Source organism: Pezoporus flaviventris, unplaced genomic scaffold (assembly GCF_033815535.1).
Source record: "Pezoporus flaviventris isolate CSIRO_AGI_PZ_B2104156 unplaced genomic scaffold, CSIRO_AGI_Pfla_v1 ptg000036l, whole genome shotgun sequence".
NCBI classification, from domain to species: Eukaryota; Metazoa; Chordata; class Aves; order Psittaciformes; family Psittacidae; genus Pezoporus; species Pezoporus flaviventris.
Genome location: NW_026892584.1, coordinates 44,283,528 through 44,309,933, shown reverse-complemented (window position 1 = coordinate 44,309,933; position 26,406 = coordinate 44,283,528). Strand labels below are relative to the sequence as shown.

At 42.4% G+C, this 26,406-nt stretch overlaps 1 protein-coding gene across 4 annotated transcripts in view; it reads left to right on the top strand.

Moving 5' to 3' along the window:
- The window catches only part of SYNE2 (spectrin repeat containing nuclear envelope protein 2), a 185,554-nt gene that overhangs the window by 2,328 nt on the left and 156,820 nt on the right, over window positions 1-26,406 (top strand). For all 4 annotated transcript variants that reach the window (XM_061464199.1, XM_061464198.1, XM_061464197.1 and 1 more), the window contains exons 2-6: window positions 15,945-16,060; window positions 24,479-24,540; window positions 25,180-25,275; window positions 25,539-25,616; window positions 25,706-25,798. In XM_061464199.1, coding sequence (XP_061320183.1) covers window positions 15,982-16,060; window positions 24,479-24,540; window positions 25,180-25,275; window positions 25,539-25,616; window positions 25,706-25,798 — 408 coding nt within the window. In that variant the 5' untranslated portion in view covers window positions 15,945-15,981. The remainder of the gene's footprint in view (window positions 1-15,944; window positions 16,061-24,478; window positions 24,541-25,179; window positions 25,276-25,538; window positions 25,617-25,705; window positions 25,799-26,406) is intronic.

Sequence of the window (26,406 nt, the reverse complement as noted above, 5' to 3'; positions counted from 1 at the left end):
AAAGTTCATTAAAGTAAATGAGAACTTTGTTGGTGTCAGTAGCACTCAGCAAGTCCTGCAGTGTGCTAGCTACTTTTTATTTTTTCCATCAGGCACAGATTTTGAGCATAGACACAATGGAGTAATTCAAGAAGCAGCATGCATTACTGGCTAATGATCTAATAGGCTGAAAATGCTTTATCTCCCTAGCTGTTAATTTGAAGTTTTATGGTATAAGGGAAAGTAACAAAAGAAAAAGATGTTACTGTTTGTTCCTCTGCAGTTTTAACTGTGGGGTTTAGCTTATTTCTTCTGATAGGTTTTTGGGCAAAGTTGCTCCATATATCAGGAGAAAACTGCTTTGTTTGGGGGAAAAATGGACCACAGTTTAGCCATTTTACTGAGCTCTTTATACACACTTCAAAACCCCTTTACCAGTAATTAATTCTCTAAATGATGAGTTCAGCCCTGCTTGGTTTTCTTGCCATCTGAATATAGAAATGAACTAAAGCAAAAAGCCAAAGGGAGGCATGAAGTAGCACAGCTTGGAAGATCAGGTATAAAGAGCTTCATTCATGTTGGTTTATCTGTAGTACAGGGATATGCCCTTACTGCATGAATCATCTCCTGACATCTGTTTGCAGTGCTGTTTTCTTAGCAACTATGGCTCTGTTTTAGATCTGGACTCTCACTGGCTGGGTTTGTATGGAGAGATGCGAAGAGACATCCAAACTCCTCCTCGCAAAGCTGTGGCTTTCAGCCCATTTACCCAATTCATTTTCTTCCCTGGGGCACAATAAATACCGGTTTTAAAAGTCTACCAGCTGAGATGCTGTTTCTGTGTATGCGCAGAGATGATTATCTGTTGCTTACCACAACTGAAGTGTTTCCCCAACAAGATCTGGCAGCGTGGGAGAGCACCCGTCAGGTTGCAGTGGTCTGTCCGTGTTGTTTCTCATGTCGAAGGAATGAGCCCTGTGTGCCACCACACTTGCTCTAGCTTTCCTGCAGTTTGTTTTGAACTGTCATGAGACTCTTAGATGTGGGAGAGGACGTGGTCTTGGAGGAATGCTGGAAATGTAGACAGTGGTGGCAAGGACCCACTCCTAGCAACGTGCCTGTTTGAACAAGTAGTCGGATTAGGTGGTGGGATTATACGTGTGGAGTGCTGTATGAGTAATGCTTCAGGGCTGGATCCATAAGATGTGATTAAAGGCAAGGTGACATTCCATACACCTCTCACCTAATCTTTCTTTGCCTGAATTTCATCCCTGGCTGGTGCAGGTTGAAGACTCCTGTAACTGAAACACAGGTGTCCATATAGCCACTGGGAGATGAGGTTGATTTGATTTTTCCCAGCTGTGCTTTGTGGAGGGGATCAAGGCTTCAATTGGGTTTGGGAGAATTTTTTACTTCAGCTGATGTGGATGAATTGGTCTGGAGTGTAAATATATGTTTGGGAGTAAAAATGGTATGTCCATGCTAAGGGCCAGGCTGTGTTCACCCTGCTTCTTCCTCTGCCAACATGCAGCTTCCCCAGGAGGAGCAGGAGATTATACCTGCAGTAGCACCTACAACTACTGGACTAAGAATCAAAAATACAGTGTATGTTACCCCACAGGACATGGGTTTGACTGTCTTAATCTTTCCTGGGCTGACTTCCATCCTGTGGAGCGTGAAGGGTGTCATCAGCAAGTGGTCACTGTGAAGGATGAATGTATTTCAGCTTGGGAGGGGACAGACCCCTGATATCTGGAGATTCTGTCTGCAAGGACATTGCAGAGTGGAAATGGGAAGGCTAACAGTGTCTCTGAATACTGGCCAGCTTCCTGTGACCTTCATGGATCACACAAAAATCCCAGTGTTTGTGGGGAAATGAAGAAGACAGGCACTACCTGAATCACAGTGTTTGTAGCAGGAGATGAAGCAAGCAGCTTCTATGGAGATGCGAAAGGGCCAGGATGGGTAAAGAAGAGGGGGTGGAGAAAACACTTCTGTTTAGCTCAGCTGCACACACAGGAAGGGAGCAGAAATCTGTGCTGGGGAAAGGGCTGGTGCAGAACAGGCTCTTATCTCCCCACAGGAGGGGAAATGGGGCAGAGCTTTGACTATGGACTTAACTTTGGTCTCTGGTCTCTTGTAGGGATGCATGTTTGCTTTCTGACCTTCCTGCAGCCTGCTGATAAGTCCCTACACAATATAGTGGCACAGATTGGCTCAAGAGGCTTTTAAGGAATTGCTGACCCTGGTACGAGAAGTACTGTTTGTGGCCAGGGATGGCGAAGAAGAGAAAAGAATGCTATTAGAGCTTTTTAATGGAGCTTTAAGACTCAGGCTGTAAGTTCTATCAAAGGAAATGACAATTAGGATGGAAAACAAAGCACTTGTAATTCCTTTCATGTAAGTGTAGGGAGGAGACAGAAATATGGGTTTTACAGGAAAAAGTTTTGCTTTCTGAATCTTTTGGCCTGTTGGTTGCCAGGAGAAAGACAAGAAGTTGGTGAATGATGGAGTGAAAAGGTGTGGCAGGGAGGAGAATGAATATGCTGCTGAGCATGTGCCTTGTCAGTCTGTGGCAAGCAGCCTGCATAGAGCTGGCCCTGAAAAGGTAGAGATATTTCATTAATGGGTTCAGTACAGTTTGCATTAATGACACCTGTGTTTCGTGTTGGGTTGGCTTGTGTTGACAATAACCACCAAAACTATACAGGGAGAGAAATGAAACTGCTCCACAAGCAGCATGTCCTGCTTCTTAGAGGCTCTTGTGTAGTGGGCAACATGGAGCTTTGCTTGCAGGAGTAGTTGGTAAAAGCTTCAAGTTCAATGACTAAATGAAGCTTTTCTAGGAAAGCCGAACCCTCTCTGTGGAGGTGGTTTCATGGTGTGTGTGTGACAAGATGTTTATGAGGGAGGAAAGCACAGAGCACTTGCACAGTGTATCCCTGGTGGAATCGACCTTTCTCAAGTGTAAACTGAAGGGGGTGCTTGTTTACTTACTTCCTTTCCCCCAACTTAAAAGGGTGAAATTAATCTTGCCCAACTACAACATAATTATCTGCATGAGAGACAGTTCTCCAGACTACTTTCATAGTCACTAGAGAGGAGCAAACACTTTTGGGCCATGATTCATCCCTTGTGAGTTGGGTATCTAAAAATCATTGGATGCACTGCCTTAAAAGTGCCTGTTTCTCTCCATTGTTTCTGCAGAGTTCAAACAATGAATGCACATGGAGGCATCTCTTGTGTAGCTGTTTAGTGTCAGGAGAGCTGAATCTCAGCCAAAGTGTCTCATATCTGAGCAGAGATTCTAGGAGGGCTCCCAGTGTCCTCATTTCTATGAGACTCTGAATCTCCGTGTAGGGTGTAGGTCGCACAGCATAAGGTGGTGTGCCTGGAGTGCAGACTGCGATGTCCAGTTCAAAGCCATCCTCCTCCTCCCCTGGTCGGTCATTGGATTCGGAAAAGCTTCAGGCTGGACCCACAGCACCAGACAATCTTCTGCTATAAATAAGAGGCTGAAGGGGATTTGTGGAGTGGCTTTTTCAAGGTCGCACATCAGGTTAGTGGCAGAGATGGAAGCAATGAGGACGACCGCAGGCTCTCGGAGGTCTGTTCCTTCCCCTGCCCGTGCTCCTCACAGCTGCCTTGTAATCTGCTGCTCTCCTGCGGGTGAGACTGGCTGCCTGGCTCCTGGAGATGGACAGAACCCAGTAGGTGCTCCTTTCCTTTCTGTGAAAACTTTCTGCAAAATTACATAGCTCGTTACTCATCCTCCTTTCCCTTCCAAAAATCCATAGTTCAGGAACATATATACAAGCCTATATATATATATATATAGCCTATATATAGGCTTGTAGTAGCTTAAGACAACATGTGTGATTGTTCAGTGGTGTTCAGATGATAGGAGGAGACTCTTTAAACAGACATATCTAAACCTTGCAATACATATCTAAATGCAAACTTGGGGAGTTCTGGAGCTGCACAGGGAGCTGTGACCTGCTCTGCTCTGGACTGCTACTGGCACTTCTGTGTTATTTAGCGGCCTGGAAAAAAAAATCACTAGGTTTTCTGGAAAAAGTCTAACTTATCTGTGCAGGTAAACCAAATAGAGTAAGGATGAAATTCCTCCTGTGGGGAGAACTGGTTTACAGCAGAAAGACTTCTTTTGCTAAATGAGCTGTCTAGGGGGAGAATTTGTTGAAGGAATTTGCTTGAACAGCAGAGATACGGAGTACAGGCAAGTACTCAGTGTTAAAACACATCCTGCGCATTTCTGATTTCAGACAAATACCAGGGCTTTCTCCTATCTTTTTTGATATATGAGAAAGAACATGGTAACTGTGAAACAGAAAGAATGTGTTGCCTGAGCCAGGATTTGATTCCTTAAGCTCTGCTTAGGAGGTCCATGGGTGAACTCCAAGAGGTGAAACAAATTGCAATTTGATCCCAGGGAGAACAGCTGGGGAGAGGAGGGAAAGAGCAAACTATTAAATAAGAACCGGGAGAAAAGCCAGTCTCCAAAAATAAACATTGAAGATCAGTTCCAGGTATTTCCTGGTATTGTCATCCTGCTTCATCAACCACTTGGACTGTAACAAGTGGTTACAGTCTGTTTGCAGACTGGCAGGTTTAGGGTTGTTTTGGTTTGGGGGTTTGGATTTTTTTAGAGGAAAAAAAAGGTGTCTGGTAGATTGTTTGCAGTGTTGTTTCTTACGTGGAACTGGGTGGGATGCTGGTGATGAAATACCCCCGGGATGGGGAAAGCAGAGCTTGTAAGAGGGAAGCAAGAGAAGAGTCAGCTTCGTTTTGGAGGAGTGAAAAGACTGAATCTGAATTTTCTTCCCAGTCACATGCCCAGGGCACTTCACCAGTTCCTAAGGGGGAGGAAGCAGATACCTGTGTAATGCAGGTGTGAGCAAACATTGTTTCTGCAGAGCAGTTGTGCCTTACTAATGCTGTAGGTAGACTTGGAATAATAATTTCTGTTTACAGATAATGTTTGCAAGCTTCACCTTTGAGAAGCCTGGAGGTGACTCTGAACGTGTTTCTTCTTCCAAAGATTCTCTGAAAAGCCAGTCCAGGAGTTTACTGTACTGAAAGCCAGTGCATGATTGTAAGGAAATTGAAGCATATCCTGTTCCAGGGACTTGCACTGGTGGTCACACGACAGCTCCTTGCTGCCGTTTCGTACTGGATGATGACTCAGAGAGGTGTGTCTCTCCAAACGGTACAGAGCCATGCTTTGGTGGGCTGGAGTTGGCTTGGGCAGCCAGCTGTGGCTCGCAGCTTACTCACCTGCTTGGCTGTGGCCTTGCTTCACTGCCTGGCCCAGGAGGGAACGGTATGGCAGCTCTGTTTACGCAACACGCATTCTCTGTTGCTTGACTGAACCTGTGTAAAAGTAACTTCTGTGTTAGTAATGTTGCTGCCTTTCCGTGAGGGAGATGCACGGGGCTCATGGGCGTTCGTCCTCTTTTGTCTATGTTGTAAGAAATCTTGATTCTCAAAGAAAGCAGCCTGAACAGCTCTGCGATTCAGACACTGTTGAGGAGACTGTCATCCTGCATATGCGGAAGGTGAATGTGTGAAATACGTAAGGCATCCTTTAGTCTGGGCTATTTCTGCTATGGAGTCCTTGGCTTTGCAATTGCCACTGGTTTGGGTTTTTTTTTTTTAGTACTGTTATTTTGCATAGTTTATTTAGTACTGTTATTTTGCATAGTTTATTCTAGCAGGTTATTGAGTAGCACCAAGTTCTTTCTCTTGGGTTGTCTGTGTGCAGTCTGACTGTTTGATCCTCTGTGACAACAGTACTGGTAAGAATAACAGTGTTTGGCCTGCTTTTCACTGCGCACAAGAAGTTATTCTACAAGTTTGAAACTATGCTATAAATCAGAGATTTAGATTTGTGTGGTCAGCTAATTCTTTGAAAACAGAAACACATTGTATTTTTCTTAAGCAACAAACACAAGTGCTTTACCTGGCCAAGTGGTGCAGAAGCTCTCCTGAGTTGCCTGAGTGAAGCACTGGCTTTCTCCTGGTGCAGAGGGTCCTGTGTGGTCAGTGTGGGAGACACCATCATCAAAGGGCTCTCTTCGTGTGTGCAGAACCAGCACAGGCATGTGCTGCACTTGCTCCTTTGCCTACAAACCTTGAATTACATGGGACAGAAGGTATAAAACCAACCAAACAAGACCCTGGCTAGCACTTTGGAGGGTATTTTCAGCTGGAAGAATTACATGGACGTGGAAAACATTTTGGAGAGGCAGCCCCTCCGTGTCAGAGTGGAGGTGTGCTGGGGGAGGAGTGATAGTTTGCATTGCTGTAGCCTCTGTTGGACATACTTGAGAGAGAAGTTGATGAATTCACGGCTGCCAGTCTAGGACCTATTATTTAAATTGGAATTTGTCCTTCAAATTTGGCAAGCTTCATTTGCAGTTTGCTTGACAAATCTCTCTTTTGTGTTCTTCTGACTGCGTAAAACAGCAAGCACTGCTGGAGAGAGCTACTTGCAGTAGATTCCTTTTCTCTGCTGTATTTAGTGATCAAAACAAGTTTGTGATCTTTACAGGAATACTGCCAAAGCAGATAGGTTTAGCATGAGACATGCCTTTTCTCTTTTGGCTCCCAAATACACATTGCATTTCACTTTCCTTCCCTTTCCTGGCAGCCTCAATGGCTCTGTGCGCAGAGGTCTGTTGTGCAAACACTGCACTGCTGCTTCCAGTGATTTTGCTCAGTAAGGACAAGTCCCTGCTTCAGTGAAAACACCTGCATTTAGATTGCCACTATCCTTACCTTTCCCTTCGCTTAATTTCCTGGAAGAACAAATTACTGCTCTTCAGGAAGATCTTTGGGAACAAGAACAGCCTCACAATTTAATTGAGTAACTCCAGGCTTTTTATTCCTTAGGCGAGCTTCACTCAACAGAATAATCTGTTTGTTAACCATCTACTGTTCCCTTTATTTTGGGGAAAAGAGAATTAGGAAGGCAGTGGAAAAGAAACATTTCAGTTCCTTCAAAGGAAGAATATTCCTGGGAGCCTGATTCTCATTAATATCATGTCATTAATATAAAGCAGGTATAGTTATTACATACTGCTACTTTAAATACCTTTTTACACCATGTGAAGTGGCTCCAGTGTTAATGGGAAGCTGGCTGTGAATCTCTATTAAAACACGAACCAAAGAATCTCAGTTGCCATCCAGGGGAAAGAAAGAAACACTTGTAAATAGAAGAAAGAACTTCCGGCAATACTTCTTGCTTGCTTAAAGCCAGCAGTGTTGTCCAGTTTGCTCTCATCAGGCAGTCCCCAGCATGAAGGTTAAACTTGCTCTGATTGCAGGCAATACCCTCCCCCTTCCCTTCTTTATTGTAAAAACTGACCCTGAGCCAGGAAGCGCTGAGGATGGGGAGCAATGAGCTGTGGGACCCACTTCACTTTTGTGATGGGAACTGCACGCCTGAAGGTCAGAGGTCTGTTTGCGCCCTGCAGTGCTAGGGCTGCTGTAGCCACGCTGCCCTCTTTCCCCTTTCTGAAAGGAAGCCAGGCAGAGTGTGGCTACTCAGCGCTGTGCCTGGCCACTAGCCTTGTCTCAGCTGATGTAGCCGAGGCAATGGGGACACAGAGAGGCGTCTTCGTGTGAAAATGCAGAAGGGCTTGTAGGAGTGAAACGACAGCAATTGTCATCCTGTTGCCTGCTTTCCTTGTTACCCAAGTGGGTAGGAAGAGGTTATGTTTATGCACTGGATGTGTTTCCCAGGTACAGTGCAGCTCTTGAGCCAGCTTGTGTTTCTCATGTTGTTTTTACGATAACCGTTCCCCACAGCCCCGTTATCTGTGGGAAGCAACCTTGGGGCTGCGGCGTGGCTGGTGTTCTGGGTGGCAGGGAGGCGTGTGAATCACCCTGCTTTGGAAAAGCTTTTCCTTTCTGGCCTTGCTGCAACACGCCGTATAAACAACATGGCTTTTGCACAGCATTGGAGGCTTCTGGGCATTGCACAGGTAGATTTTGGCTGGGATGTGCTTACGGGCTGCGTGTTTTAGAGACTGAATTGTTATCCAGCCGCTTGACTTCAATGGAGCCATTGAGTCCCCATAATATTTTTTGCTTCCTGCATAGCAGTGTACCCAGGGGTGATGGAGAGGCATGGCACCAGCTTCCTGAGCTTCCAAGCTTATCACTCCCCTTTTTACATTAAGGATTATGATTTTGAATTCAATGTGGGAAAACTTGGGAACCAGTTGAAAACTGAATGTTTTCTCCAACTTTTGTAAGTATGCTTTAGCGCTGTATTTCCCCGTGGGAATAGATAAATGTGAGATAGGCTCGTATTTTGGGGCAAGCAAATACATCATGCACCGCCACAAGTCAGCTTTTGTGGTTGTGTGAACAAGGCTTAGCTCTATTGATGAAAGCATTTATGTGTGTGTTTGTGAACAACAGCATGTAGTTAGTGCAGTTCTCAAATTGTGTAATTGTACCAGGATGACATATATATTATCACCCCACCAAAAAAAAAAAGGTCAAGAAAGATACTTTTCTGATCACGTTTTTAAATTGATTAATGCAATGAGAAGATCTGTTATGCTTCTATAATAGAAAGTATTACTGATGTGTAAATCAAAGACAAACCAGCAACATTTGCTGGCCTTAAAAAGTGTTGTGGCTTTTGTATGCTCATATGCTTATCCTGGCATGTTTTCAAAAGCTATAAATAGATCACTGGGAAGTCCCTGGACAACAAAAATGTACTGCTGGTTGTCATAAATAAACTAATAAGAGATGTCTTGATCTTGCAGCTATTATTCTTCGGCAGAGTCCTTATTGTGCATATAGTTTCAGTGTGTCAGTTCATACAAGGCAAGACTCTTTCTGTGGCAGTCGAGTGTAGCTTTGTGTCAGTCTCTGGTTCTCTGCAGATCTAATGCTCTCTGGGCTTAGTTCATTCTGAGCAGAGTTGTTCAGCCTTTTCCAGGCTTTTCCCTTTTCAATTCCTTCATCTCCAGCTACTGATAGCTGAGGAAGACCCAAGGCTGGACTTGTTTCAGTGTGTTATCCCAGGCAGTGCAGACCCTTTCTAATGCCATGTGCTCTAATACCACTTACTAAAGACTGGCTGATACCCATCTGACTGCTGTTGGGTATTATGTAGGATCAGAAGGCTATAGCCTCTTTTCTCTATCACCTTCAAAGTGATGGAAACCTAATGAAGCCCTTTTCTTCCTCCAGGAAAGTGCAGAGAATGTGCCATTGTTGCTTACTGGCTGATGAAAAATACTTTTTTTCCTGCCAGAGAGAAGTTGTTGGCTCCTCAAGTCAGGAAGTTGGGGTAGATCTGTCAGTATGTTTGCTGTGTGATCCCACCCCTGCTGTTGACATGCATACAGTCTGAGTTCACCCACAAAAGCAATATTGACAAGCATTTTGAATGTGTAAGGAATGAACTTCAGTCTGAAGTAGCACCTTAAGAAAACAGAGCATTTTAGTACAAAGATCTTGGAAAATGCATGTTTTCCTTCCTCCCCACCCCGACACAGGGTAAAAAGATGTTCAAACCCTTGTAAATGAAGTGTTGAGGAGAAAGCATAACCATCAAAATTAAGTGCTGTGTGAAATTCTCTGACTTGAGAGGTGTGAGACATTGGAAGTCAGGGGAAAAGAAAATATTATAAAAAGTCAAAACCCCAAAACAACATTATATAAGGGATATGATTTAGATTCCAACAAGTTGCCTTTAGGGAGGCTGTGACAGACTTAGGGAAAAACAGTTTGCCAAAAGAAGGCATCTCAGCAGCACTTTGAAGGGTTCAAGACTTGCACTTCTGAACGTTACTGCTTCTTTCTGAAGGTAAAACAAACAGATCTTTATTAATAACCAGAAAGTAAAAGGGTCTTCAGTCACTTTGCATGGTGGAGCTACTTCCTTTGGACTAGTTCACCAAAGATAAAAATCTGCCCTTTCTGTTCATGAGTTTGGCTTGACTGAATACATGAGTAATAATCTGTTGCTAGGAACAGACTTCAGTTTACATGTAGAGGCCTCTATGGAGGGAAAGTCTTTCGAGTCCCTGAGTGGGTCATAAATAATCAGTGGCACTTCAAAGGAGGCATAGTAAAAGCAAGCGGTTGGAGATGCCATGCGAAGATGTCTGTAATTCCTATTGCAACACCAGCGGAAAGCAACATAATTGGGAAAATATGGGGCATGTGTCTACAAAGGCAAAACCAACGAAGCAAGGATTTACTATCAGTGGGTGATAATACTCAGCTACCTCTAGCTGGGCTTGTTTACAAGGTATCTGCTGCTTTCAGCTTTAAGGAGTGTATATCTGGGCTAATTTCATGCCATATGATTTTCTAAGATTGGCTCCCAGGGAGGAGTCTGAGGGTGCGTTTGTGCAGCAGGCTGCAGCACAGTGTAAGGGTACAGAGCGGTTAGCAGTAAACTCGGAAGCTGAAGACTCTCTTACCTCGGACAGCGTTGAAATCACACCAAGTAGTTTACCTTGCTTACTAGTTAGATTGCACAGCTGTTTTGTAGAAGTAACCTTAAATAATTAATGAAATGCACATTTTATATTTTTACTATAGTTAAATAGTTTTTTTCATACAATGAAATCTTACCATGCTAAATACTTGGAACAGCGGAAAGGCAAGGTTTGCAAACCACCCCGATCTAAACTGTAACATTAAGGCTATGCAATCATTGCCAATGAATCCTCCAAATCCATCTGAAACTTTTTTCCCCCTTTCTTATGGGACAAGAATGTCCTTACAAAGACCCTGCTTAGGAAGAGCATCTCTTAGGTCTCACTGGGACTTAGGCTTCACTGGAGACATGGTTGTCAGTGTTGTTTGTTCTTATGATAATAGAACGTAAAGCTTTGGTATATTATCCAGTTAGTTCCTTGAGATTTGCAGTCTGCTGCTTGCTCTTAGGTTTCTCTCTGTCAACGTGCTTGTGTCTGTATGGTAATTCTCAGGAGGTTTTTTTCACTCTGCTGGCTAATTTCAACTGAACTTGGGAAAGGAGGAGAGATTCCAAGAGAGTGAAGTTGAAATTACATTGTATGACTGTGTTAATCTAATTCCTATCTGTATTTTCAGCTGGAGAGGTAAGGGAGAAATATTCTCTGAATACCCACTAGAGATTTGAGTTTTATGATTGCCCTTAACAAAGGAAAAGATTTTGTTGATGGTTGAACCATTTGAGCTGCAGGTTCAGCCCAGGTGGTCAAGAAGTTACACATTTGGAAAACACCATGGAAAGCTTTCCTCTTGATGAGGACATATATATTGCACCTTTCTTGTGTGACTTCTCCCATGCTGAATTAAAGATGAGCTTGGACAGCAATTCTGGTGCAGTTCATATAAGTTAATCAACAGGAAACAAATCCATTGGAAAGAAGGTCCCAGTGTTCCTGGAACTTTCTCTTTGGCTCTGTGATACTTCAGAGGTTATCCCAGGCTGTGAGCAGTTAATGCTTCTCTCATTAATGCTAGATTCTCCAGAAAGAGGGAAGGACATCATTCTCTTTACTTTTTGTTTTATTCCTGCTGAAAAGGCATGGTGTCATTCAAAAACATTTGATTTACTTTCAGCCCTTTGGGTATATATTTCCTAGTTGTCCAGCGTTTCAGAGAAATGAAGGATTGGTTTAGCTGTGCAGTTTTTTAGTTGTTGTGGAACAAAATATTTGACTTAGATACGAAGCAGAAAAGTTGATTGTTCCTACTGTTTATGAAGAGCATTGCTAAGCAATCTTACGGATAGCTTGACTGTTTTAGACTCTTCAGAGATTGCTATGATATAGTTACACTTCATATGCATTATTTGGATGAAATTCAGGGGCAGGGAGGGCAAAGGGACTATCATATTGTTCCTGTATAATCCCTTCTCAGACAATCTGTACCTTGTACTATTTGAAGAATACTAATCCTTGTGATATGTCCTCCAAGAGTGTGTGTCTCCCTTTCAAACCAGCTGTGGAGTCTTCTGCTGAGACAGGGCAGTAACCAGAGGCAGGACAAAGTATTGGGGTTATGCTGTGTTGGATAGTGAATGAAGGTTTTCAGGGACATGAAAGCTTATCATAAACTTACCTTGTATTAGCTGTGCATTTTTATAACCTGCACTGTGGATTTTTTGGGTGGATTTCTACATGTAATTAAAAAGTAATTTAAAATCCCACATTCTGTTGGGAAGGAGGCCATAGTTTGACCTTAGGAGCATATGCTTGCCTTTTTTTTTCTTTATTTTTTTTTTCCAATTGTACATGTTCTATGATCATGTGCCATAATTTAACTTAATTAGTTACTAAATTAAGTAACTTAATAAAAGTTAATGCATTAAGGCTTAATGTACTTTCTGCTTTAAAATCCTGAAAGTTTTATTAACTTCAGCTACTTTCATGCTTGGAGACCTGAGCTGAGATTGGGGTCCCATCAGATGAAGTGCAGTATGGGCACATAAAAGCAGCCAGTATGTACTGTGTGGTTGTATAGCTACCGTAGGATGGGGACAGAGGAGGAACAGCCACAAAAAGGTTAAAAATGCATTTTGTTTGTTTATGAAACTTCCAACAGTGCTGTTCATGCCTCTTGCATATTTTCCTGTTATTATTGAGGAATTTTAATGCCAAATCCTGCTCCCTTTCTCTGGACTGTGCTGCCAATGACTTCAGCATTGGAAAGGTTAGGTGAAGATGACTTGTCACCATCTCAAATTTGAATGTGTTGAAGTTGAACGGATGTGTTTTTACTGGGGATTTTGTGCTGCTTTTGTGCTTTAAAAGAAAATCCTTGATTAGTGATTAGTTTCAAATAAAATAAAAAATAAAGAGAATAAACATGTGTTAAAAGGAGCGTATGTTGTCACTGGTGTTGAGTGCATGCCCCAGAACCACAGGAACATAGATATATGCATAGTTTTCAGAATGTCCTGCTTGCAGGCTATGCTGATGTGGCCATGGTGGGTGTCTGTGTGTTTGCTTCTAGTCCTGTCCTCCTGCTTTACATGATACCTAATTTGAGTTATAACCTCAGGTTCAAATTCAGGCAAGCTCATTGATGTTACCCATGGATTCACTGTTGTCCAGGATGTACTATTACGTAATTATTTCTGAAGGCCTACTGGAAAATTCAAGGTGGAGCAAATGAAACTCCCTGTGTCCCGAGAGCAAAAAGCAACAAATCTGATGTGGTTTGGATTTTGCTTACATACTTCCCATTTGGGTCTTGCTGCTAACTTAATAGCCTTCAAGGTGGCGATCACAAAATCAAATTAAGGGCATACAGTGTTACCAAAAAAGGTTTTAAGGCCATCTGTCGTTTTGCATATTTAGATTTTGGTTTTGTATTGCCTGCTCTTGAGATAAAGGGAAGGAGTTTCCCAGGAAAGATTGCACTGCCTTGGGCATAGGCAGTGCTGCTGGCAGAACTGGATTCTTGTTCAGCCCTTGCCCTTGCTCACTTCCTGCAAGATGTTAGCCATGGCACTTAAACCTCAGTTTTTGTCAGTGGTATCTGTGTGGTTTTATCTGGTTGTCTGACTTGTGAATTTTACTTCTGTCTTGAGAACAGAGGACTTCTGAAAGTTCTCCAGGGTTGGAAGTCCAAGAGTCCCTTTATTAAAGGCAATAACTTTGTTGTCTATTTCTGAAAAATGCCAATCTTAAAGTCATGTAAAGTTTTTGTGCTGCTTGCCAGTATGGGAAGGTTTTGTTAGAACCCAATATTTATCGTAGAATACCATGTTGGAAGGGACCTCAAGGATCATCTGGTCCAACCTTTCTTAGCAAAAGCACAATCTACCAGGGTGTCCCAGCACCCTGTCCAGCTGAATCTTAAAAGTGTCCAATACTGGGGAATCCACCACTTCCCTGGGGAGATGATTCCAATGGCTGATTGTTCTCATTGTGAAAACTTTTCCTCTTGTGTTCAGTCGGAATCTTCCTGGGAGTAACTTGTGCCCATTACCCCTTGTCTTTTCTATGTGACTCCTTGTAAAAAGGGAGTCTCAATCTTCTTTGTTGCCACCCTTTCAATACTGGAACATGGTGATAAGGTCTCCCCTGAGCCTTCTTTTCTCAAGGCCTACACAAGCCCATCTCTCCCAGCCTTTCCTCACATGGCTTCCCAGTCCTATCATCCTCATGGCCCTTCTCTGAACCCTCTCCAGCCTGTCCACTTTTTTTTTGTATAGTGGGGACCAAAACTGAACCCAGTATTCTAGGTGTGGCCTGACAAATGCGGAGTGGGACAATGACTTCTTTATCTCTGCTGGTGATGTCCTTGTTGATGCAACCCAGCGTCTTGTTGGTTTTCTTGATTTCCATTCTAACCTCAAGACATGGCTGATTTGTATCATCTTGTGCCTGCCAAAGATTGAATTAGTCCTTTTTCTCCTCTTTTTGCCAGGCCCCAGCTAGAATTCCCCTTTCTTGAATCTTGTGTGTTGAGTTTCAGTTTTAAGTTGTCAGTGACTTGTAGAAATGCTGCATACTCACCACAGTAGCTGAATCAGTGCTTCAGTAAAATGAACGAATGTCCATTTTTCTGGAAGATTAGAGTCAAATTAGCCACTGTTTTTTCCCTTTATTTTTTCTGTGCCTTTGGTAGTTGTTGGTAAAACAATGTTCTGTGGCAGGGCATTTGGACTTAAATGATCTTTAAAGATCCTTTCCAACCCAAACTGTTCTGTGGTTCTAAATGTGGGCAATAACCCCTGATCTCACATAGATGCTGTAAACATGAATTGATTGATGTTTGTGAAGTGTTCAGATGCTGGGGTGATAAGTGCCATAGAAAATTGTGTGAGGGACTTAATAATCCTGTCATCAGAGGAGCTCTTGGATAAAGCACAAGGACACACATGGTTCAGAGTGAGGAAAACAAAATATTGAATAGCTCCTCATTAAATGCATGTTGTCCTTTCTGTGCAGTGGGGGAGACAGGGAGTGAGGAAAATATAGCATACAGTAGAGTAAACAAAGGCTACCTCATGATTCATATGAACAAGGGAATGAAGGTAGAATTTCTTTGGCATTCTTTAATGTTGTGTTTCTTTACTCATCTATTCATGCCCTTTATTTTGTCGTGTTCTTGGTGGATTAATTATTAACATAAACTGTGTAAATCCTGGTACTTCTGGTGAAAAGGTTAGAGTTAGTTAGGTTGCAAAGTTTGTTTAAGGTTAGCCCTTATTTAATTTTCAGCTTTATTTCTTTTAGAATTTGTTTAAATTTATAATTCTTGATTAAAATGTGTCTGTATTTAAGTATATGGGTTTTACTACAGTGGCAGATTGATCATTGTACATATTGCAGTACCAGAAACAGTGTTAGTATTTGAAGAAAGATATTGTTCACTAAATCTGCATTAGAGATGGGGAGGTATCCATGGATTGGAAAATGGAGAAGTTGGAAAAAGAAACTCCTTCATGGGAGTTGAGGAGTAACAAAGGTACCAGACAGAGACAGCGGTTGTGATTATTCTTATAATCGCTGCTTTTTCATTTCACCTTAATCTGTGTAGATTCTGCCTAAATTGTTCACATTTTGCAGTAATTATCTGGACAGGAAGAAAGGCTTGAAAAATACAAAGATCTTAAAAAATGAGGTTTGGCAGCAACAAATCTTCAAGAAGGCACCCTGGCTTTCTCAAAGAAAGCAACAGTGTTGTAATTTCCCTAGTCCCAGTGCTTTTGTTTTCATGGCAAGACACACTGGGGCCTGTGGTTGTGGAGTACTGATGGCCACTGTTAGAGAAGTCAAGGGGCCAAAGCTTGGATTCACACAGTAGGAGCAGTTGCTGTATTCTGTATAAGCTAAGGAAACAGCCTACCAAGGGAAGAAAACCCAAAGCAAAATGCATGTCTTAGCACTGTACACTTGAACATCATCAGTTTTTATATAGAACTTTACTGATTTTTTTTTTTTTCTTTTTTCCTATGATTTTAGTTTGGAAATTGATTAAAGATTCTCCGTAGAATTCAGTATGGCATCAAAACAGTCATCTCCCTCAACAGAGGAGCAGGCTTCCTCTGAAATAGATGATCTCTATTTGTCGCTGCAAGGTAAGTTACTGTACCTTTTTAATGTAGATTTTTGGCAAAAAACTGTGACTGTGTGTAAGTTGAAGAGAATTCTGAGAAACCTGTAAAAAGTAGCATATGATCATTGTAGTTAGGCTGTGCTTCTTTGCAGATGTTTCTGTGTTTCATGAGACACCCTTCGGCAGCGAAATGAGAAATAACAGCTCTTGTCCTTTCTTGGGATATTTTCAGATGTGGTGCCTTTTGTGGTACAGATGTGGTCATCTTTCTTACGTTTTGTTACTCAGAATACATGTTACTGTAAACTATTTTCAAAGGAACTGCCAGCATGAAAACAGTTATGTCATTTTGTTAGTTTCCTTGCTTTCAATTTGCTGGCAATTAGTTGGTTGCATTAATGAGACTTAATTACAGTACAGTTTTATTTGTTTTTCTGTTCTTACTGCTATATCCCCAAGTGTAGAAGGATAGCTTGTGGCCAAAACATGTAGAAAAGTTTTGTGGCTTGTAAACAAATTTCTTGCAGGTCAGAGTCTTTCATCCTTACTTGTAGTGAGTTACAACTTGTAAAGGAAGCACTCACTGACTGATTTTTAATTCTTCCAATTTAATGGCAGCTACCTGGACTAGTTAGGTGATAATGAGCGCGTCAGAGCTGGCCTCTTGGATAGGCTTTATGGGTTTTCCCTAGTCACATGCTGAGTTTCCTGGGAAGGCTGGTTTTCCTCTGGATGTATATGTGAAAACATTAATGGAGGCTATCTAGGAGGCTAGTCCAGGCAGCAGGACCAATGCTGCTGGTAAGCCTGTCTTTGATGTGTTTAGAGCCTGATTATTCTAGGAAGGATGGAGTAAGTCATGTTTCCACAGAGCTATTTCCTTTTAGCTCACTTGCAATGAAATTACTATGGTGCTTAGTTGAGAAAAAATGTGTTTCAAACAGATGGTGCAAAAGAATATTGCACCAAGTGACTTTTACAATCCATATTTGCACCTGTGTTGTTGAAGCAGTGTGTTTTGATGAGTGAGTGTTAACAGTGGTCTACAGCCAAATGTCTTTAATGGTGAATTTTCTTCCATTTTGCTTCAGTATTACATTTCAGGAGAGCAAGCAAAACCTCATAGCAGACAGGAGCTAGTCTGCCTGTTGCACCAAGCACAGATTGTCAGACACACATTTGTTGTGCCAAACTCAGTTTTTTGTAGAAAGACTGAGTTGGCTGTTGTCATGAAATGGGTTTGGAAAGCCCTTTCTAGCTTTAAAGGAGAGAGTGCTGAATTAGTTACATGTGATGGTAGAATAAGGTTTTATTTTGAAGTAATATTAATGCTGCTTTCCGAAAAGTCATATTGGTGTTTATGTGTCCAATAACAGTAGTTTAGTCCGGGGATTTTACTCAGTGGAGGAGCCCTGATTGTTAAAATTGAAATGACTAAATTATATTTCTCTGCTGTAATAATTTGATCTCCTAGATGACGCTGAAATGAACACACTGCAAATCAGGGGTCAAGTTGTATGTACCTGACTGTTGTAAAACATTTGGAGACATCCCTTAGAAGTGACATAAGCAATTTTTGTAATGATTAAAGATGCAACAAATGGTACAGATGCATTCTATGTGTGGAGCTGTGACGCTGCAGCATTCACCCTTGGTCAAACAAAATGCAGCATTGTTTTTGGCTACCTGAACTAAGGAGGCATGTCACCTCCTTTGGAAAGAGAAGGGCTTTGTGGCAGTGCTTTGAGAACGGCTGGAGATTGACTACTCTGCTGATGAGCAGGAGTGCGGGATTACAGTAAGGAGAATGTGGAAATATTTTTTGCTTTTGGGATGTAAATCTATACCTGTGGGAGGATCCAACCCCACTTTCCCTCCCATGCACAAATCCTTCCCCTTTCTTCCCTAGGACAGCAAACAGACACTATGTGTTATGCTTCCCCCCAAGTCTGTGCAGAACTCTATTTTCCCTTTCCTTTCTACCTTGCTGAACTAAGTCAGATACAGGAAAGTGTGTTTCAGGTCTCGGAGTTTGGAGCATGTGCTTCCTCTTTCACTGTTTAACTGCAGGGGTCCTAATTTTTGGCTCTGCTTATTAATCCCCGTACATATGACTGTCTATTACTGTAACCCAAACGATGATCATTTAAGAATGTGGCTGCTGAAACTGTTTTAAAAGTCTTTAATAATATAAATAAATCATGCTATTTTCATGCAGTTATGTCTAATCCTTTATGAGTAATTTCTTTTCAAGTGAGATTGAAAATATGGCGATATATATGCATAGGTTTGTTGTGCAGCCTGTAGTAGTTTGCATTTATCTCCAATTAAAGAGACCTATTTAATTCATCCTGAGGTCAGGTAGACTACGAATTCTTACCCATCTTTTTTGTTGTTTCATTTCTAGCTGTACGCCTCATCTGTTGCAGCCAGGATGTTATTACAACTATACTTTGTTCTTTCTTTAACCAGGATAATAGAATCATAGAACAGTTTGTGTTGGAAGGGACCTTAAAGATCTAGTTCCAACCCCCCTGCCATAGGCAGGGGCACCTTCACTAGACCAGGTTGCTCAAAGCCTCACCCACCTGGCCTTGAGCACTGCCAGGGATGGGGCAGCCACAGCTTCTCTGGGCAACCTGTGCCAGTGCCTCAACACCTACATTAGACATTTTCCTAATGTCTAATCTAAATCTCCCCTCTTTCATCTTAAAGCCATTACCCATTTTTCTTTAACTACATGCTCTTGTAAAAAGTCCCTCTCCAGCTTTCTTGTAGGCCCCTTTAGGTACTGGAAGCTGCTCTGAGCTCTCCCCAAGAGTCTTCTCCAGGGTGAGCAACCCCAACTCTCTCAGCCTGTCTTTGCAGGAGAGGTGTTCCAGCCCTCTGATCATGTTTATTATGGTTTTTCAAGGTAACTTTTACAAATAGAAGAGTCCTATAGCATCCACATAGAAATGTATGCCCTGTCTATGCTGCTTACTGTCCGGGCGAGGAGCTGGTCTGCAGTTTGGGTAACTGCATAGCTTCGTGGCATGTGATAGGGCTGATGGCACTGGAGAGGCAGCTAACACATGATGCTGCCTAAAAAAGAGTAAGTCATGGGTATTTTTGTCCATTTCACATGCCTAATGAATAAATAGATTGTATAGTTGTATAAATGTGTTCCCTACTAGATAAATGTCAATTTGTTAAATGCATTATCAAGTGCATAACTGGTTAAAAACTGGCATTAAAATGCCTAAGGAGTGGATGGCTTCAGAGGCGGCTATATAGAGCACTGAATGCCATTTATAGTCAATCCTCTGCTTCATTTGTGGCTTTTCTTTAAAATGTTAGAAAAGCCACTTAAGCCCTTATCTTTAAAAGTTTGTTGATTTCTAAATGATATGACTTAATACCTGAATTTAACCTGCAGCCTCTCTATGCCCTCAAGTACTGCAGTACTAGTTCATGGGCTGTTGTGGCAGTAAAGACAGTGGTGGTTCCAGGCAGAGCTGCTCCAGGATCCCAGCAATGAGAAGAGCAAAAGGGTTTAAGAAAGCCAGAGGCCAAAACTCACTGTGAACACATTTCCTGAGTTAGCAGCACCTGTGGTAAATTGGTAATTTGCTTTCAAAAGGAAAAGGAGGTTGAAAGGAATAGTACAGAAAGGAAAGTTCCCACTTGCTGCACAGACATGGCAGCAGTTAATTTGTTAATATTTATGCAATATTTGGTTTTGCAAAGACCCATTCCTGTAGAAGCATTTTCATCACCTTCCTGTGGATAAACTTTTCAATCTTGATTTAAAACATACTGTGGGGTTTTGTTTTGGTTTTAATTGCTTAACGCCATGTTGCTTAACATAAATGCTGGAAGTAAGTGTTTTCCCTGCTTTCCTGTCTGCAGAGAATCAAACTCTTACTGGGTGGAAGGGAAAGGATTATATAAAGGGTTCAGGGGTGAATTGCTCACTCTCTCTCCCTGGGCTGGCAAGTACTTAACAGTTCTTCTGATAGTTCCTGTCACTCACGCTCTGTGGTTTAGCTCAGATCAGCAGTACTCTCTTGAAGGAGTTCTCCCAGTTATCCGTTCTGACCATGCTTTGGTTCATTTCGTTGAGCCATCAGGGAGTGTGGAAATTGTTATTTGGGATGAAACTGAAATAAATGCTCCAAGGATGGAGCACTCCATGGCCCTCTGTGGGCATTCAGGCTAGATAGAGCTAGTCTAACACAGCCTTTCTGCCCTGCGCGTGTGGTGGGTGCTCTACTTCCTGAACACCAGCTCTTTTGAATTGCTGATCTGTTCCTGTTGAGCTCTGCTGCTTGCTACTGTAGATGTAGCCTGAGCTGACCTGAATGGTGAAAGGAAGATAACAAAAATATCATACAAAAGAGATAATGCCTTCTGACAGAACAGAGATGGGAAGATGGCAGACAGACTTGTGCTCATTAATTTCAAATAATGATTTAATTTTTAAAAATTTATTTTAAAGAAAAAAGCCTCACAGTTTTAAATGGTTCACTGGTAGTGATGCACCAGTCCTCGCGACAGAAGAAAACCCATTTGCTGTTTGGTGATGTTGCTTGATGAGTGTGGATAGACAGGCTACATCTGTTCTGCATAGTCTGATTCCCCCAGCTCCCTGCCAAGGGAGGAGATGGTGCTTTCCCTGGAGCTGCTGTCTCCCACCACAGGAAGGGAGGCACGGCAGACAACAGAGGAGAGGAGGTTAATATTACGTCTGGCTTTTCTGTATTGCCGTTAAAGGAAGTCTGAGAGTAAAACCGTGACTGGCAGTGCTGCTGCCCCCCTCTTCCTCCTGGGAGAGCTCAGCACTGCCATGGTTCCCCCTGAGTCTCCATACTGCAGCCCTTAATGATTAGTGTAGTTTGTAGCACTTGCTGATAGCTCATTACTGGGTAAAACAGTCATTGTCCAGCAGTGTGTGTTGATTTTTGGCTAGCCTGTGTAACACACTGCTTCTATGTGTTATTCCTCTCTAAAGAGTTGTTCTGGCGATTACCTTTAAAACACAGGGTGAAATGTGATAGATTTTGAGTGGTTTAAGATTAGGGACTTCTTACTTTGTTTTCTACTTCCACTTTTTGACTTGGTGACTTTTGGCCCAAAGTGAATGAAATTATCAGGGTTTTTTTTTTTTTAATTCTGGGTCAATGACATTTTTAAAAGTAGGGCAAGAGAAAACCAAGGTCGCTCAGTGCCCTATAAAAAGGCCTAACAAAGAATCTATTCATCCTCATAAAAATAAAAATCTGTATTAATTGACCATGTGGTAGAGATAAGAATTTGAGAGCTTGATTAAATCATTAGCACCTCTGAACAGTAGAGTCAAGATGGAAGGTGGGAGGGAAAACAAAGCCTGAAAATTGCTATAAGACTGTCTGCCACGGTGACAGAAGCACATCTGTACCAAGCTTTGGGTTGTGTGGTCTGGGTGGAAGCAGTGAGTGCTGCACTACAGTCTGGGGAAATATTGGCAAGCATGGAATTTTGTTATTAATTCAGGAAGAGATTTTATTACTGTTATTAATTTGGGTAGGAAAATAAGCCACACTGCAGCTGAGGTGGCAGCTGCTTGGAAGGCAGCTTCATGGGTCGCACTAGGCAGCGGCTGTAGCTTAGGGAAGGTTTAAGGTGTACTTAGGTGTGTGCAGTGAAATAACCGGCTTGTACTTTCACCAGGCGAGACATTTGCCTGAAAGCTGCCAATGTGAATCAACACTTGCAGTGTCTGGCCCATATTGCATAATATAGCACTTTAGTAGGGAGAGATTTGACCACAAGACTAAACATCCTCATCCTAACCCTCTTTCTGTGACCAACCCAGGAGGAAGTTCTCTAAATCAGTAACAGTAGAGTGTGGTTGGCGAGAGCTACAGCTGGCAGAATCACTGGCGTCAGTCAAAGCAGTCAATATTTGTTTTCCATTCCTTTCGAGTGCCAGCAATACCAGCCTTGCCTGCCTGATAAAATTGAGCGCAGCTACTCAATAATCACTCATTAGGTAATTGGAATGGCTCCCGCATGCGTATTCAACCAAAGGGTGTGGATGAGCCCTGTGCTAACATGAAGCCAGTATCTCCATGCTATTTATGTCCTCCTTGTGAGCATTGAAACGCTGATCGGTCTGTGTGGCATGTTGCGCTTATTTTCTGTTTTCCAAACAAAACAGAATTTTGAGGTTGCATTTTTGTTCATGGCCTCAGGTCTACCCTTATCTTACAGTACATCACAATCTCTCTAACACTTAAACACAAGCACAAAACAATCCAGCAAGTGGGGGAAATAGGCTGTTTCAGCTCTGATGTGATCATAGTGGTGGAGACTAGAGGAGGACTGTTGAAAGATGTGTTAACTGCAGAATGCAAAACAGCCCTCAACACATGTAAGGAGGTCTGTGGGTTGGATGGTGGGTTTGGGAGCAGGAGTCTGTGTTATCCTTGCACAGCTTGCTTTGCTTCACGAGCTGATGAAGCTCTGTGCAGCAGGCCCTTCAGGCAATCCTGGATGATGAAAAGCCACCCAGAGCTGGGGTTTGTGGCTGCCAGATTCTCAGAGTGATAAACTGTGGGCCATTTTACTTTGAGTGGCATTTTCATATTCAGAGCAGTCAGGATTTTGTTTTTTTTTTTTCCCCAAGGGCTTGCTATTTTTGGTATCTTTCATCATGCCCAGCCTACAAAAACATACATATCTATTACTGAGTAGCGTTGCACTTGCCTTATGATGTCAAACTTGCCTTCACGTTAACCTTTTGTGCAAGAGAGTGCTTTCAGAGACAGAAGAGATGATCTCTCCCACCCCATCTCCCTGCTTTGTTTCTTCTTGCAAACTGATGGCCTTGTCAGTCTCCAGCTGTGCTGCCCCTGCAGTGGGAGGATTTACCTCAGCTGGGAGGTGGGCAGTGAGTACTGCCGCAGCTGCCTTGCCCACCATCTTTCTCCAGGCCTGGCACACTGCCTGACCACCTGCTGGAGGTCAGGGAGCTGCACTGGGGCCATGGTGCACAACACGCATCATCCTCCTCTATCTGGCTGGCAGGGCTGGCATCACAAGGCCCATCTGCCTCCTTGTATGCAGGAGCTCGGATCCTCTGTGTCTGAGCCCCATCCTCCACTCCAGGCTACCTCATGCAGCCCCTCCTGCTGCCTGGCACAGCAGGGATAGGAGCTTGCTCTCGCTTGCTGCTTTTTACCTCTCCTGTCTCTCACAGTTTGCTTCTCTGCTGCCTGCAGTGAGAGACAGGAGCATTGCAGGCCAATCCCTGGGGAAGCTGCCTGTAGCCATGCATGGAGGGGTGTAACCTCAGGGCCAACACTTCTCTGCTGTTACCTCAGACCTGTTTACAGACGTTTAGCAGGAATGTGTGGTTTTGGTGGTGGTGTGTCTTGGGAATGGGATGGTTTTTTGGGGAGGAGCAAGGGCTGTGTCCCATGGACTGTGACCATAGACACGAATGGAGAGCTGGTCTCATCCACTTCTGCTGCTCACACTCTGCTTCACCTTTGGGGGAATCAGACTTTTCTTCATCTCTGCTCCCCACAAACCATGGAGAAAGGCTTTTTCCTCTCTTTAACTCTACATTGGTGCAAGAAGCAGTTTAAATATTCTGATCTTTGAAACATGGGCTTAACCAACTTCCTATCTCCCTTCACAACTGCTGGTAGTTTATCACTGCGTACTGGCCTGGAGGACCTGGGTGAAGAGCTGGATCTCTGCATGATCAAGTCACGCTTTGAGTCCCATTTCACTGTTTTTTTTACTGGGGCATGAGATCCAGCATTTCCTCCTTCTTCCCTCTTATTCTAAGACCCCATGTGCCCCTTTCTGGCCAGATTAATGGTCTGTATACCCTAGGGAAGGCCCAGCACTGGAAAGGATATAGAGGGTATATTCACAGATGACAGCCTAATAACTCTCCCCAGCCTTTCAGTTAGGCAAGACATCCCATTCCTTGGCTTCACCCACAGGTCTGCATTTATCACCTGACGCCAGCCTCCCTCCATTGGTCTCTTCACCCAACCACATTAATGGCTTTTCCCAGATTTCAGGATGGATCTTGTACTGATGATATCCTTGAGCCTTACAAGAAATACATAGGAATGGATGGAGTTATTCTACATGTATTGCTCTGTAGAATTATGTGTTTATAACACTGTTTGCCTTTATTGAACTTTTGGGAAAATCTTCATTAGTTGCTCTTTGCTGTATTCAGTAGAAGTACGCTTGCTGGTTGTAGAGGTCCTTGCAGTGCAAGCAAGAAAATACCAGCTCTAAAATAAGAGTTGAAATAAAGCGGTATTAAATATCTCTTAATATCTGACCTTAGGTGTGAGATGGATGCCATGTATCTTTTTGAGAAAGAGAAATAAAACCAGATAATTTTTCCATTAATCGTTGATTTCTTCTTCCCCATGCCCCACCCCCCCAGTGCAGCGAGAGTTTACACAGAAGAAAACCTTCACTAGCTGGATAAATTCAATATTGGCAAAGGTAAGAAGGGGATTCTTTAAGAAAGACATGCTTTTTGCCTTTTTTGCTTCAGATGTGCTGCTTGGAGATTAAAAATTTTGGAAATAAACATTAAAGATTATTAGGTACTGCCTGGAAAAACAGCCTATGGAAAGCATTTGTTTTATAGGTGCAACAGCATTGTTCTGGTGATTGTCCAAGGACATTCGTAAGGTGTTCTGTAAGAAGAGAATAGTATCTTTCTTGCTGATGTGGTGAAATAAAAAAACTTGTGCTAGATTGTGGCACATGTTTCGGGGTTTTATGGGAGTCTGTATTTGTGCTTGGGATTGTCCTGACCCAAACGCAGGACCTTGCACCTTTCCCTTTGTCAGAGTTTTGGGGTCTTTTGCCACATGCCTCCTTGGAAAGTACAAATGATGCCTAAATAACCCTTATAAAATACAGAGGTAAGGCAAAAGGGAATACGAGACAAATGTAATAATGGGTTATAGAAGCAGGATATGGCTGGTTAGATGTAGGATTTATATTTCATTGTATTGAAAAATTAAAGGATGCTAAGAATTTTTTTTAACAGCAGAGTAACCTGTGATGTTCTGTAGCATGTTGAAGTCAAAATGACAAAAGATGGTGTGACAAGCATTGAAATTTATTTTGCAGCATACACCTCCTTATGTTATCTCAGACCTCTATACAGACATACAGCAAGGACATTTGCTTTTGGATCTGTTGGAAGTGCTTTCAGGTCAACATCTGGTAAGACAGAGTAGTAAAAATAATACCTCAATCCTTCATCAAATCCAGCAAAGATTTCTGGGTATGCTTAATTGTAATCATATGATTGATCCCTCTGGAGTCATAGAGCTTTCTGCAAGTAACTTATACCACTGACACTGAAACACACTGGAATAAGTTGATCCAAAGTAATTTGTGAATCTTTGTAGGACCTCCCTTATCAAAATATAAAATAAAATGAGTTTTTACAACTGAGGGTGTAACCTGTTCTTTCTGCTTTACAGCCACGGGAAAAAGGATTTAATATCTTCCAGTGCAGAAGTAACATAGAAAATGCTTTGACATTTTTAAAGAGCAGATCAGTGAGTATTAACTTCCAAATTCACAACTAAAGACAGTTTAGCTGGTGGAACATTTTCTTTGTTAACAATGATCCTTTTTTTTCCTGTAGCTCAAGCTCATAAATATTCATGTTGCTGACATTATTGAAGGAAAACCTTCCATTGTGCTTGGCCTAATTTGGACAATTATATTTCATTTTCATGTAAGTATTTCAGTGATGTAAGAGAATTTTAGTAGAGGGGAGAAACACAAAAATGTGTTGACTAAACGTGGTTGAAAAATGAGTTAGTACAAAGGAGAAGATTATATTCTGAGATCTGGAAGTAATGGCTCAGGGAGGAGATGCACCAGTACATCTTCCGTGTGTCTCTTAGCTGCTTCACCAATGCAACGATTGCAGCCTAATTGATGAATGCTATCTAGCTGCAAATGTTAAGAAGAAAAGATACTGAGTTTTTTTTAAAGTAGCCAATTAAAAAGTAGGCCAAACTTTGCCTGTATAAGGCCTGTGATGATATGTAGGCTGAATACAGCCTGCATTCAAACCCTTCCTTGCAGGAACTTTGTTGGGGGGTTTGCAAGAAACAGAGACTAGAGAGACCAGATAATACAAATATAGATGTCTGATTTTATGTAGATTGATGAATTTCACGTTGTGGTCACTTCCACATTCAGGTCAAAGATGTAGCAGCTGGAGGCAGAATGCTTACATGCAGAATTGTTTTGGCAGGCACTTACAAGTGGCAGTGCCTGAAATAACATGGAGGCTGTCACAGTGATGTGTCTTATACAAGATGCTGAGCTTGTATC